General features: G+C 39.3%; 1 protein-coding gene across 1 annotated transcript; it reads right to left on the bottom strand.

Annotated features, from left to right (window-relative positions):
* Positions 1–7,288: 7,288 nt before the first annotated feature.
* LOC139737970 (uncharacterized) lies at positions 7,289–16,053 on the bottom strand. Its single transcript, XM_071648637.1, has 7 exons — positions 15,967–16,053; positions 11,041–11,131; positions 10,400–10,491; positions 9,824–9,958; positions 7,961–8,136; positions 7,745–7,749; positions 7,289–7,353 (listed from the first exon to the last, which is right to left on the bottom strand). The coding sequence occupies exons 1-7, from the start codon at positions 16,051–16,053 to the stop codon at positions 7,289–7,291; spliced, it is 651 nt and encodes a 216-aa protein (XP_071504738.1).
* Between the last annotated feature and the right edge of the window lie 81 nt (positions 16,054–16,134).

Raw genomic sequence — 16,134 nt, 5'->3', positions numbered from 1 at the left:
CAATGTGCAGACTATGGAGAATCTGAATTAACAATCTAATAAATGAGAGAATGTAGTGTAATGTCTCTTTACTCTTTACCCATTGGCAGCCCAGAGGTTTCTTGCAATATTGACCTCTCCAGTCACTCACAGAAACAGATTTCAAATTTGTTGCATGGGTTAGACAAGTTTGTTTTTGTTGTTGTTCTTTTGTTGCATTGAGATTAACTTCGGCAGTTGGGTGGTACAAATATGAACAGGGATATAAACCAGGTATTAAAAGAACCACGCATATTTTCATAGGCGTGCACTTCATCCCCATGCCCATACACATGCATACAAGAAAGGGTGACTGTGGGCAGTTCAACGAGTTTGAGAGGCAAGTTTGAGTAATTTAAGGACTGAAAGGTTAAAGGGACTGTACAGTACTGGTTGAGGTAGGGATTCATGTTTTGAACATTCCTAAGTGAGATAATGAAAAACCTCTTATGAAATATGAAAGAGCATGTAATTTTAAGAAGGATTCACCGTCTATTTGATGAAAATTAGTTTTCAAATGGCTGAGATATCAAAAAAAATGCGAATAATAAAAGGCGGCATGCCCCAACTTTATTAGTATCTCTTTGTTTCACCTTGTTTTTGGATATCTCAGCCATTTCAAAACCGATTTTCATCGAATAAACGTTTGATACCCCTTAGAACTGCATGCTCTTTGACATCTCATAGAGTGGTTTCTGAATATCTCACAAAACGTTAAAAGCTAAATCTTCACCTCGACCAGAACTGTACACACCCTTTAATATAGCCAGACTGTCCAGCGTAGCAACTTGTGCTCTTGGTAAGATAGAATGCTGAGGTTTCAGCAACGATTTAAAACTCGAGTCTACTCCAAAAAGTTTGATAAACATCAAGAAAAGGCATTTAAAGTTGACCAAGTTAGGTTTGAATTCCTAACTACTTCAGATATGTGTAACATATTCAGTGCAATGGCCATCAGTGCATAACAAGCATTAATATGAAATGTATCACCCATTATTAGTCCGCCGACAGCTACTCTTTTTTTCTACTATGTATACTACATCTCCTTCTCTTGAGCCATGCTGTCGTATTTCACTAATGTGAGGTACCAGTGCTTAATGAGCCAGAATTTATGTATCAACTTTGTAAGCACTCAATACCTGTCACTATCCATCACCCCTCGCTGCAAGACCTGTGGTAGTCTCCTTTTCATCTCAAACATTTGTTCTATTTCTGAAGTGCCCTCTTACTGCAAACCATATCTTTCACTGTATTTGGTATGAGGATGACTTATATACCATGTGCAAAAATTCTTTAGGAATGACGGACCATCCACACACAAATATTTGAATGGCATGGGGTGGTAGAGACTAACTTTTTTTTTGTTGGTGCCTTCAGTTATTTGTTATGCAAAAACGTTTAGATATATGTAGATTCAGTTTTGAATGATGTACTTGCAGCAACTTACAGTGGGTAATGTGCATGAAAGAGAAAGGAAATACCTACAAGAATAATGTGTTGAATTCGGCAAAGCACATTGGATCATTATGCCAAATGCCATATTGTCTCAATGCTGGTCACAAGACCATTTGAAATACAACTGTCATGTGATGATGTTAATCATGATAATCAATAAATCAGAAATGATTGAAAGTGAGTATGTTTTCTTCTTGAACTGTATTTGTTTAATTCAAATTCTTACAAAGTGATTGTATGTGTCTCTTGTGAGCAAATGCATTACATAGCATATAGCTATTTTGCCCTCCCCCCCCCCCCCCCCCCCGAATATTTTCCACCAATGAAATGTGAAGAACTGAGGTAAAGAGGTAAAGAGCAGAATGAGCAGTCACATCGTGCTGGATAGCATTCATGGGTGTCCAATGGAGAGCAAAGTTTTCAATCCGTTCGACTCTGTTCACATACATATCTTATCCATTTCTCATTCTGCACATGTATTTCTTATTAGGCGAGCCCTGTCCCAGACAAACGTGTCCTTTGGTGGTAGGGTTGTTGTACGCTGGATGTGCATTTTGTTCGAAACTTGTGTGATCCTTGCCTTGTACTTGTCAGTTCGCATTGGTTTGTATCCTTGAGACTTGAATCGAGGCTAGAGCACTACACGACTTGCTGCGGATAAACAGAACAGCTTCTCCCTACTTTATTCATGAGAGCATCAACCAGGAACGGAGACGGCTTTCACCACCGGATAATTTTCTTTTGCAAAGTTTTGCCCGTCGGACATCCATTATTAACACTGTCTAGCAAAAAGGTGATTGCTGCCTCAAGAGTGTATTTGGGTCTGTCTGTCTGTCTGTATCTGTGAGTGAGTGTACTTATGCCTTTTTCATGGTGACTCGAATTCAACTCAAAAGGCTGCGAGCAAAAATAGAGTAGATGACAGATATGCCTCTCAGAGTTCATTATCACATTTATCTCCAATGAATCAAGCTGCACACAGGTATAAAATTAATCACTCCAGTACATGATGGCTACTTTCTGGTTTCAACTTGTGAAAAAAAGCTTCTTGCCTCAGTCCATGAGAGCACTCAATATGCATCATATTTCTTTGTACAGTGATAACAGTGAGGTTCAGTGACTCACACAAGAACTGTTTGTCAGGTCTACAATACACTGTATATGCTGTCTTGTCTTCTATATATAGGTCCAAATATAGGTCCAAACCTGGGAAAGCCCAAAGACACTGTATAATATTGTGGTGGCTGAAGATCAGAGCTTGTTAAACTTTACTGGATGAGCAGCACAATGGTGTTCATACAATGCATTAAATACACACACACACACACACACACACACACAAACACACACTCTGCATGCAGAAGTTGTGAACATTATGCAGTTACCAGTAAGAGATATATGAACAAATGTCACTGCTATTCACTATCTATTAAATGATCTCTTTAATGAACATTTTTTTTTCTTTCCAACACTACTGTCCTTGGAAATAAAAGAGTATTTTTAATTCTGTCATTAACAGAGTTTCTCTTTTCGAAGCAATTAGCATTCATATTCAACCCCAATTGTTACACAGCATTATATCAACACTATATCAGAAGATTCTGGTGGCATGCAGCTAAGTTTGTTCAATACTGGAAACACTATTGACCAGCACCTCACTGCCATGTAAAAGAGTTTGTGCTGAGAATGACATATACACCCTGATAGATCATGCACATGCCAGGTATGGTACATTGCAATGCAACTATGATGGCTCCACTGTATTAAAATCATCCGCACTTCCAAACATTTGTCAAGCATTTATTCCCCTTCAATATACAGTATCATAGTATCACTGATACACAATAAATGCACCATGTCACAACCTCCCATTAGTTTTGTTTTTGTTTTGTGTTTCCACAGATGGACCATTAGTTCTGTCGTTGTATAAGCTTTGGACAAAAGGCTCTCAAAACCAGAAATGTGCTAGTATAGGTATATCAATTTCTTTTAATCCAATACACTGGTGATATAGACAAACACTTCATTCAAATACACTTAGCTACCTAAAGTATGAGTGTGATCTCTTACATAGGATGACAGGAGATCTGCTGATACAGCCAGTTGGTAGTACATGTATCATGGTGACTCCAAGGACAAAGTTAAGATAAATGCTGTATTTCATCATTTTGATGGTACCATTTCTACATAATACTGTGTCTGCATCCTTCATAAAATACAAATATAAAATGTGACCGTGCACCTCAAAACGAACATAAAGTCGCACACACTGATTTTGCGTGAGGACTGAAAATAAGTGAAGTGGGTCAACTTAGCCGAACTTGACTTTTTCATATTTTCTGAAAGAGCGGGTCTTCTTTTACATTATGCTAAAATTTGGTATCATAAAACGGGCAGGAAAGTGTGTTTTTTTAGCAGTTTATCTCGAACATTTTTGGTAGAATAGTGTGATAAGGTGTGTCTTTAGAATCCTTTTTCATTTCTGAAAAACCTTGTCCACACTCTTCAATTTCAACTCCAATAACTTAAGCTTAAAGTCTGCTCTTTCAGAATATGGTCTTAACTAAAAATTCATGTCTGGCGACTTTTTGTTTGTTTTGAGGTGCAGGGTCACAAATGATCACTGTGTTAGTCCCTTTCCCTGTATTCACGTGGCACAAAATGTCATAAAGGAATTTTACACAAATTAAAATTTGCATGAGACAGCACTTTAATGAAAATCATCCTTGTCAGAAAATTTTCATTCCACACATCAAGGAATTTCAAGTGAAAAGACATGTGTCATATGCTACCAATTTTTTTCTTCAATGATATGTCTTAAAATAACTTTTAAATAAACTTTTATCTGATATATTGCACATCATCTGTGCTGCATTTTCTACTTCAAATTTACTAGAGGCACTTCCTAAACAAGACATTCTGTTAACTTGAGGAGTGTTGTTGAAAATTGAAAACAAAATATTTCATTTTCACAGGAAATGGCTTAGACTAAAAATGTACTTAAAATGGGAGACTGCAGCCATTTTCACACTGAGTACCCACAGACTATAGTATTAGGTGGGTGCTGTTCGTCATTCCGAAGGTTCGATATTCCGAAGGTTCGTTATTCCGAAGGTTCGTTAATCCGAAACACACAAATTCCCTATACCTAGAGGTTCGTTAATCCGAAAATAAAAAAGGGTTCGCTAATCCGAACATTTGTGGCATTATTCCGAAGGTTCGTTGTTCCGAAGATTTGTTAATCCGAAATGAAATTCGGAAAAACGAACCTTCGGAATAACGAATCTTTGGACTGAAGAGCCTTCGGAATAACGAACCTTCGGAATAACGAGCTGTAACCATATTAGGTATTGGTTCTTCCTCAACCTCTCTACATGCATCATGAAATAAATAGTGCCATCTTGGCTAAGAAATACAGCATTCTGCCAATGACAGCCACTACCTTTTCATTGGGACTTGGATCTTGGATAAACAGCAACACATCTTTAATGGAGACCAAATTGTATCACGGCACCATTTCCAAGGCATGATATCTTATACTGCTCCAATGGGACAAAACAGTAATAGTCATACAAGATACTGTGCAATTTCAGTACAGTATTTGTGCAAAACAGAAACCTTGTATGCATCCATCATACAGAAGGAAGAAAATTCTGTAAATGTGCAACAACTTTTGCCAGTCCTGGATGGCATATTGGACAATCCCCTATATATTTGTGGCTGGACAATGAATCACATAGCCTAGCAGCACCATGAGCCCAGCCTAGTCCCAACTTCAGCCAAGCACATACATTTGTAGCATGCAAAACTGACATCTTTCATATGGACAGCTGCCTGATTGGGACACAGGTCTTACTCATGTGTTGTCTCGATTCAGCAGTGTTGACTGTATATACCCAGAAACTATGACACTGATTACTGAACGTGGTAATTCAGTGGGGCAGAAATGCATCTATTCTTTTTTTGTGTGTGTTTTCACCAGGAATACCGGTAGCCATTAGACAGTGGCAGAGATAGTCCTGCAAATACATGATCCACCATGTTTCTTAGATATCTACTCAACAAGCAATATCACAACAGGCAGGACTCCTTTACTAGGCTGTGAAAATCATATTCATAGTTTCCTTTTTTAAAGAATGTACACCCAGGTTCAGTAATCAAATATACCATACACTGCTATGCTCCAGTTGACATTGTGGACTTTCTCAGAAGTATGGATAATGATAGTACTGTTCTGCCTTTCCAAAGGTTCAGTGAAAGGTACATTGCCTGCTCTCAGTCAAGTGCATTGTGTAACATCATCATTAGTGATAGTAACTATCACAGATAACATTATCTATGGTAGTTACTATCATAAATTATGATGTCATATCATGTCAGTCGCATGAGGCACCCTGGACAATCCCTTCTTAGGAATCTTTCAAGGAGTGATAAAGCCAGTCTTGAATAAATATAACTATCACAGACCATTGTACTTCCACTGGAACTCCCATTGTACAAAATCACCACTCTGGGCTGACCAATCAGAGTCGTGGTTGGTGCTCCATCACAGTTTGAATCAGGCTCACCTGTCCAAATGAGGGCGTTAAAATTGCTATGCAAAATACTTTAATACTAGGTGTTATAAAATCATATACAACATTCAAAGGAGTCTCAGGCAGCCCATGATTAAAGAAAAAGTGAATAATTATAGGCCAAAGTAGCCTTGATTAAAGGCTAACACCAAGAAAGCATTTGTGGTGGTGTAAATGCAGCCCAGCTTGATCTGGGCTTGACTAAAGCACGAGTTCTAGTGGTACTACAGTGAACTTATATATTCTCAGGACATACAATTTGATTTGGATTTCATTTCTCCCTCTAATGATTATACAATATATCACAAAATCTATATTTGCTATACAAGCATTAATACACCTCCTGGTGTATTACTGTAATGAAAATAAAAGAAGACAAAAAAGAAGACATAAAATGCAATGTGTCAACTGTAATCATTTCACATAAAAATCTTACAATTTCAAAATATGACAGACATGCAAAAAAATTATTCCCCTTGAAAGTACAAGATCTGGAACACCTGCACACCTTCAAGGCCTCAACAATGGCTGTGGTGCATGTGGTACCTATATGTCATCAACCTTTGCAAATACAGCAGACAGGATCTGTGTGGCATAGCAATGACCATTACCCTTCGATCAAGTCAAATGGATTAAAAGCTTGCTCTAATTCTTGACAAGAGGTTAAACAAATGACAATAATGTACTGGATATAGTGTCATAGAGGTAGTTGTATATTCTATTTGCCCTGACCCTTATTTGTCTTTGCTTGAAGCACATGCAATTGATTTCAATACCTAATGCCAAACACAAAATTTGGAAGAAATGAGGAAGGCTGAAAAACATGGGCTACTCTCTCAAGAAGGGTGACATGACATTTGCTCCTGCGACAACTACTCCGGTCTTATCTTCCCCAAGGACTTAGGGTTAGGGTTGTGCTAGGGTTTTAGGTTTAGTTTGATGTGAGGATTAGGGTTAGGGTCATACTTGTGGGTAGAATTTATGTTTGGCTTAGCGCATAGATATTTCATGGGAGCAATTGTCACAGGAGCAAATGTCATGGAACCCTCTAGAGACTAGAAGACATATTAGTCACACTCATGCACAGCTTAAGTTGTGAGGGGGAAAGATATATATACAGTTGTATATATATGGAGAGGTTTATGGTAGAGTAAAGCCTCTTCATGAGGCATACCTGACATAAATTTTGATGACTGTACATTAACACTTTTTTGCGATGTATTGTTCATAGTCCCAAAGCGTCATTTTCTTTTATTTTTCTGAACCACTGTCCATCCGTCATCGTCTTCATCGGGGTTTTGCTTACCTGTCAAAGTAAAGAGAAAATTGAAAAATCAGAGTTAAGATCTGTTCCCAACGAAAAAGATTCTGATGATACAGTGAACTATACAGTGCAACAGTCTATAATGGAACAAGAAAGAAAAAAGGCACTCCTGGGATTAAAACCCTTGTTTGTTCCACAAATGTTTGATGTATCACAGCCATTTTGTCCAATAGGTAAACAATGTTGTGATATCTGTAGAATTTCATTCAAGTAAGCACCCTAGTCTTACACACTTTTTAACTACACAATGTAATACCCTTCCATCGACACTGGCTGCATGTCCTCCTGCATAAAGACTGTAACACTTCAACATATTCTGCTAAGATTCTGACCTTATCCTTCACTACCAAAGAATCACCTGAAAAAAATGCACTGTTTCTGTATTCTGAAACATAAACATTCTATTCTAGTACCTCCAGTTAGAAAGGAATTGGCATATCAGGAAAAATAAATAGAAATGAAACCTTTTTGATTATATATGAAGGACTTGGAAATTATCATTGACAAAGAAATGAAATTTTGTTTGTATTTATTTGAATTGAATTTGAGTGCGTCTGAGTGTGTTCAACTCTTGCATCTTCATCGGTACTCACTTGACGTTGAGGCCCTGCTGTCTCCTGTAGATGATGATGATGCATCTGGTGCATCATGGTTGACCTCACTTGACCCTCCATTCTGTCTATCATGTGACTGCCCAAGCCCCATGCCGCCAAGCATGGCCCTGACGTTAGCATCCTGCACTGCCCCGCCTTCCTCAGCATCATCCTTCACAATGAGAAGCAAATGAAGATTGGCGACAGGAAATAAGCTACAGTCAACCTTACTTAAGTCGAATCTATCTGGACTGAAGAAATGGCTTTGATTTAGAGAAAATTTGACATATTGGTATCAAAAATAATAAATATATAGAGAGGAGGACTCGAAAAGGCCTTCGACTTAGGCAATCAATCCACTTATGCGAGGTTGACTCCAGCAAGGTTCACTGTACAAAAATATCCTCTACCCACCACTGAGTGTTATTGAGTAGACAAAGATAATTTCCAAGATTTAAATGTTCCTTCACTCCTTTCGCCATGAAAAACAGCCGGAAGCCATTACAATAATTTCACATTCACTAAATGTTATACAATGCACAAAAAAACAAAAATGACGAAGGCTTCTTCGCATAGGTAGTGTTCATAACATCTCCCCTGCCTGGCAGTGAGTTTTGTTTGGCCTACATACGTGGACTTGCAAGTTTGAGGCATTTTGAATTGATACCAGCTAACTACTTTGCTGACATCACACTCTGTCAGTTCTCACTTGATTCTTGTTATCTGATGAATTGCATAGCAAAATGAAGAAAATCTGCATAAGTCAAGGCTGAACAGAGTGCTATAAACTTTCTTTTTACTGTCACAAGACCATGAGCAGGATGGACAAGCAGGTAGGTCATACCCTATTCTTAGAACAATATTTTTGTTATGCTTTTTAAATCTCAGCTTTTGTTATTTTGTTCTAGTGCTTTACAATTACATGAAATAAACACTTTCTTTTAATGTTTCAATGTAGCCAAGTACTGACTACTAATACGCCTGCTAGAACATAAAACGAGGATGGGGTGGCAAATAAGGTCAAATGGTTAAAACACTTTTTATCTGTACAAGATGCAGTAGCATGGGAAGACATAGGTGGCCACATTGAATCCATCTTCATTTGCGTCCCATCGAGTTACATTCGACAACTATGGACAGCACGAATCAGTGAATATGTGCATCAAAGCGTATGCTCATCGCTAACAGTGAATTCCAGTCAAGATTCTTCAGCTGTGTGTGTACTTACATAGAGATCAGTGATAAAGCTGTACACAATTCATTATGGGGATTCTCAAATATTTCCCACCCAGGCCAGCCATACCACTCCATGGCATCCCCATGCTATTGTGGTCTTTACAGGGCACCAAAAAAAAAAAATTGGGCCATAATGAGACCAAATGTTTATATATCCCCTATTCCTTCTGTTATTCTTTTGACACACAGTGATGCTGTGTTATAACCGAACAGATAAACAACAAAAAACATAGAGCAGATAAAGTTAGGGTCTGAATTTTTACTTTGTTGCAATCGGAATTTCGTTATAACCGTTTTCGTCATAACGGGAGTGCACTGTACGACCTTGTTCCCTCTTCAGACAAAACATATTACAAGAAAGCATCGCTCACAAAACTTCAAAACTGAACATATGTAATATATCAATATCAGGTGACTTTTTGATTGTCTTTTCTGCTGTTGCTTCTCGGGGGGGGGGGGGGGGGGGGGGAGGGGGGGTTCTTATGTTAGCTATGTAACTGGAGTCATTTGCTCATCTAGCTGATGTGACACAGGGCTGCACATCAGACTAGACGTCTACTAGGGAAGAGACCGACAACAATTCAATCTGCATGTGTCTCTCAGCGGGTACTCATTTTACATACGTCATCCATGTTTTCGGCAGCATCTGCGACACAGTCACCTATCCTGGCCATGGGGGCGCTCTGAATGCTGTCGAGTACAGACTGGACGCGGCCAGTTTTACAAAGCTGGAAATTGGTGCATATGCTCTCTGAAACCTAGAAATGGAAAACAAAAATTCATATTGAAAATGGAGAGAGCCCGCGTTAGCAAGGACATGACAATGTTACTCTTCACAACCATATTGAAATATAAATGAAGAAAACAAAATAAGTCACAAATTACGTAAAATCTACATGTCAGGTATTAAGGAGCAAAATTCCGCTTGTACGAGGTCATTCTGGAGTCTTCTTAAAAAAGAAAAGTGATTCCTTGCCAGGTACAAATAAACCAGCCCTATTCTTTAATTCTGTAACTTTTATCATACCTGCAGGTCATTTCTACCAGTCTCTGCCTCGTGATATGATAACATGAAATTTGAAAATATATGCGATTCATTTCGTACTAAAGATTTAAAAAAAAAATCAGCAAATTCAAAAACTGAACTGAACTGAATGTGAAGAAAAAGCTGAAAGCAATAGTTTCATATCATTTCTCACCGCTGCTAAGCTGTCATCTTCTGCTATCGTGTCAAATTCATGATCCAAGATATCAGCTAAAAAGTCCTCCAGTTCAAATGGCTCTATTCCCTCTGATAAAGAGAAAGCAACATAAACAGTATTTACAAAGCAAACTTGGCAAAATCTCACACATGATGCCTATGAAGCAATAAGTCTGCTATGAAGCTAATTACATCATCTCTCCACACACTGCAGACAATGGACTTTGTTTGATCCTACGTTTGTGGAGTGATCACTTGATTATTTTGTAGACATGATGAAGCCAGCTTTCATAATTCCAGCATGCCCATTATCAATACTGGTTTGTAATTTCCAAGGGCAGACACTTTTTAGTGTTCCTTCCTTTCAAACAGAACTGCCACTAAATCTATCCTAACAAAAAAAAAAAAAAAAATTAAATGTGTAATGATAGTAATTCACTATAAATGGCATTGTATGTTTGCATGACATGATGAAATATGTCATATTTTAGAATGCATATGTACTACAAACTCTGAGAATGTATATCCACTCTATACCAAAAATTGTAATCAAGAGTAATGAGCAATAACTTTCATCAATTTAGAGCTAATTTCAAACTTTTCATTCACATGATTACAAATGTAATATATGCCATTTACCATTCTCTTGGAACCAATTGTACACTGCATCAACCATCCATCTTGCCTTTTCTTGACTGTGTGGTCCACCAAATCCTTGCCGCACTGCAATCTAAAAAAGGAACAAAAATGAGCATTATAAAAATAGAAGTGAGATTCTATTCTTGTATTGCTGATCATATTGCCAAGAATTTTTCTACTTTCTAACCGCAATGGGTAGTCCCAATTAATTAAATTACTTTAGCTCTCATACAAGTTTTTCTGATGGGATAGTTTGCAGTGACATTACATCTTGTCTCATTGTGGTGCCATCATAAACAGCAAGAATTACTCTACATTAAGCAATAAGTCACTCAACAAGTTAGGCAGACAACACATCACGCAGTCTACATTATTTATAGGCATTTGAATAACCATTTCATGTCTGTATGTGCCATGTCTACTGTCGATATCATTTGACAATTTTTACAGACTCTTCTTATTCTATAGGGTCTATAAGGTGCCTCAGTGATTGATACAACAGACAAACTATGTCAATGCCATAATTGTTAATTCAAGACCAAATATAATAAAGTCGTACAATGTCAAACAAAGACAAAGTGACATTCTGTCCACCACTCTACTGTTTTTCCTGTTTAAAAAAAAAAAATCTAGACTAGACCTGGAGGAGATCTAGACTATCGACCAAGACTCTTGCCCTAGAGAGCAAAATCATGACATCAACCGCACTGCAGTGCGTGTGCACCCGTGCATTAGCAAGCAAGATTAGGTTAGGTTAGGGTTGTATTTATGGTTAAATTGGCCTTAAACTAGTCAAGGGACATTAGTAAGTTCTTCCGAGAATAAAAGGCTGAAGAACACAGGAAAAAAGGGAAAGAGGGAAGGCCAGAAGATGCTATTTTGTGGAAATTAGCCCCACGGCCCACCACTGTGTCAATCACACATAAACACCATTTGGTGGGGTCCCATTCATGAGTATTATAATGTTCTGCGGAAGAAAGCCCCACTGCTGTGCATATGTACCGTCGAACGCTCCACACTGTGGCACAGTGCAGTGGGCTGAATTCACAAGTAAACTTTGAACTTAAAACACAACAGGAAAGTCACTGTGGTATTAGTACAGATACACAGTGGTGGGGCCTATTTCATGAGTATGCTGAGTAGAGGTGTCTATGTGTCTTCCACTGAGGAGCCACTCAGCAGAAACCATTGAAACATTTAAAATTATGAAAAAGCATTAGATTGTACAAAGCAAGTTGCCCTTGATTCGACAGGGTTCCATGAATAGACCACTCTTACAAATAAAAATTCACTGAAATTCATGAATATATGAATATAAAATTTAATGGCACATATCATGCGCGAAATCCAAACTATGCAACTACCTCCACACGTGTTCCGAAGAGCACAACAGTGGGCCTCGTCGCCGGACCCCCGAAATCATTGTCGCGACCCTCCCGGGTCAACTCGCATAAGCAGTTCAACGGGTAAGTAACGGGCAAGTAAAGTTGCATAGCAACACATATACACTCATTTCATTCCAAGTTTCGAAGTTACTAGTCCGTTTATCTGCATTGAATCTGTACAGCGTGTACACCTACAGCCATGATGGCAGCCGTTTCTGAGATAACTTGAGCGTTTACGCAATATTTATATTTTTGCATGCCATCCGTGCCAGAATTTGCGGTATCACCATGGTTCGATCGCAACATGTTTTGTGTGCGTTGAATCTCTCGCACAGCGTGGAGTACATTGAGTACCGCGCTCTCATAGTGCGATGTACTGTATATACAGTTTCGCCCATGCGTGGCACGCACGCTTATACATTCACATAGGCAGGGCGAGCGCACGGCGTGGTACATCGTGAATGTCGAACCATGGACACCCGGTGCCGAACAATAGTACAAGCGTTCAAACGATGATTGCAGTGCAAGCGTTCGGATCATGCACGCTATTTTGCTTCCGCAATTTAGAATGTCGACCATTGGGTAACTTGCTTTACCTTAGTAAAATATGTCCACATCTTCTCCTGGTTGAATATTTGTTGAATTGCTTAGATTTTCTTGAGTAAATCCACGTCTAAAGTAAGAACCCCAATTTTCTGCCAGCCCCCAAATCCGAACACTTACCACATATCATAAGCCAGCAAATTGTACTGTCACAACACACGCATATCGCATCGTTTTATATACTGGCACACTCGTTCAATACAGGAAAGTGCCTGAGTCACCTCCAAATATCCATCTAAAATCCCAAATTTTGCCGTCAAAAACGCAGAATCGCCGCAGATTTTCCAAAGCGCACACGAATTAGGTCCTGTGTAATGAATCGGGGTCACCGAAAAAGCGCTAAAAATCGAAAAATTACGCCGTTCTGTTGCGAGATTTTTCACTTATCGCAAGCTCAGAGTGTGATGGTATCCTCAAAAACACACAGAAAAACAAAATCTCTGTAGGTGCCGATACGGTGAATAGATGTACAGGGGCTGAATGCAAGTGCAGAGTCCCCAAAATTCGGACACGAACGGGCGCCGCAACATCCCCGATGTATCCTTGCGCCAACAAGGTATGGCACATGCGGATTTTTCAGCGGCCTTGTATGCGTATTGACATTGCGCGCGTGTACGAATTTGGAGAGGCTGTCCGAATTTTGGGGAATTGACAAGGTGATAATATTTTGAAATTCTGTAAAATTTTATGATTTATTTAACAAAATCAATATTGAAAGAAGTAGGTTTATATATTTAACATACATTATTATACTATATAGATTTAATTTTGTAGATTATTATTTGAGTTGAACAAATATGGCAAAATTAAGGCTTAAACGTTTAATTTTAGGCAGTGTATACAACCACACGCGTGTGTCTTTACCATCCAGCCACACGAGTGTGGTTGTAGCCATGGCCCGAGTCACTGGATACAGCCACACTCGTGTGTAATGTACAATGTACATATCCACACGGAGAAGCTATACTGCAGTATATTGCGTAGCGGGGAACAAGCTGTGTATGGCCACATCAACGCGCGATATGATGTACCACCGCAAAGCGATGAACCTACCTCCTAGATTAATTTCATTTAATATTATTTCACCATCTAGACAAACTTACTTTTTCATTTTAAACTTTATTCTCATTTTCTTTATTTGATATTAAAGATGAATTTAAAATCAATAGCAAAGTTACAATTGATTTTGCACCTTGATTTACGATTGATCATGCATCGCGTCGTTATTGAGACTTCGCTTTCGTACGGGTACAGTAACTCGTAGTCGCAAATCGCACACCTAGCGTACACAGGCAGCCGGCACAGCCGGCACGCGGGTCCCTGCTGGCACTGGCGGCGGCACAACTGTGCTGGCTAGGCTACTGCTGTGCTGCGCTGCGCTGCGCTGAGCAATCGCTTGCACCCAAAGTCATGATGTAGGGCTAACTGCGACCAGCCCCAACACGCAGTGTTGGGGCTGCGCATTGTAGCAGACATGATCATGACAGGCGAAGTATAGCGCCTAAAAATCGATATGAAATCGCAAAAATTGTGCAATATGAAGACTTACAGGTGAAGATGTAATGTTGAAGACTGACTGCGTTCAACTTTTGGTTCTGGCAATAGTCCCTTTCTGCTCGGTTTGATGAGTTAAATGCGACTCGGTCGAGAGGAACTCGGGAGAACAACATCTTATACAGTCAATGGATTTGAGATTTGTGCGCATGCGCTGGCCGTCAAGTCGTGTAGCTTTGTGGCAAGGCCTTATCATACTGTTGGCAAACCCTCTCGCTGTATATTGCGTTGCTTTCTGGGTGGGTGCGCGCGCGCAGGCCTTGTCAGAAGGCTAAACGCATTGCGACTCCGCCAGCACATGAATATTTACGTGCGCAGTGTACTGCATACTGATTTCGAAAATGGTGAATGGGATGGGGAGCTAGGACTACGGACCCGTATATGGCCGTGAAAAAAACGTTTTTTCAAGATCATTGGACCAGTGTGAACAAGAACAAGGTGAACGAAGGGTATTAATTAGATAAGAATCTTATGTATACTATAAAAGTACGTTTTTTCCTCGTGATATTCGAAACTTACGGAGGTGCGAAAATCTGTGACAGACTGTGTATGTTTTTCAAGCTTACCGATATAGCACTCTATTGACTCAGGACGCTCCCACAGTGTGTAACTGTATACGGAGCGTCCCGGGGTTAGATGTAGGGCCTACCACCAGCAGTCTAGCGACGATGTCAATCCGAAGTCCCCTGATTTAGCGGCAGTTGTAACTTTGCTATCAATTCTAAACCCACCATATCAAGCAAACACGATAAGAACGGAGCAACAACAAAAAAAATATTTGTAAGAAAACAATAGAAGGTATGAAAATGAGGTTACTTTTATCGCTTTGGCCTTTGCGAACAACCACACTCGTGTGGCTGGATGGTGGATGGTAAAGACACATGCGTGTGGTTGTATAAATTACACTGCCTTAATCTTAAGTGTCCGAAAATTGGGGCTTTAACTCTAGGGATTTACTATTAGCCCTAGGCCTAGGTAGTAGTAGAATTCTTATATTTCTGATCATTCTTTCTCTTTGTTGTTCTTCATCAACTTTCATATGTACAACTACAAAAATAATGTGTGTTATTCCCTTTACATATCCAATATGTCCCTCTGCGCCTCATAAATAGTCTAGGCCACTACATCTGCAATGACGATGTAGAACAATAACACTAACTAGTCTAGTAACACTAACAGTAATTTTTACACTCTAGTAACAGTCCACACTTACTACTTGTCATTAAGGCATTAGGCACCTAAAAATGCAATTAGTGGGACTAAACGAACAGTTGCCGACACGGAGGAGACATCATCTCTCATCACACTCATATTTGACGCCCTATCAAGCATGAGAATAAATTCTTCTTTCAATACAAACTCGTCAACAATTACGATATCAAACCTGAAGTCCTGTCCATCCATCAAAAGTAGACTGAATACTCTTGTGAAAAACAGCAGAACTGTCCATGCTGTCACTGGCACCAGCCATGTTGATCGTGTTGTGCTCTGCTGCCCTCTACGATGCCACGTAAGCTTGATTGCAGTCTACGTCTATTCTGCCAACTGCTTA

The sequence above is a fragment of the Diadema antillarum genome, unplaced genomic scaffold, assembly GCF_040938485.1.
Source record: "Diadema antillarum isolate AM-2024a unplaced genomic scaffold, OU_Dant_1.0 seq00000717_RagTag, whole genome shotgun sequence".
NCBI classification, from domain to species: domain Eukaryota; kingdom Metazoa; phylum Echinodermata; class Echinoidea; order Diadematoida; family Diadematidae; genus Diadema; species Diadema antillarum.
Note: the sequence above shows the minus strand (reverse complement) of the source record. Positions and strands in the feature narration are given on the sequence as shown.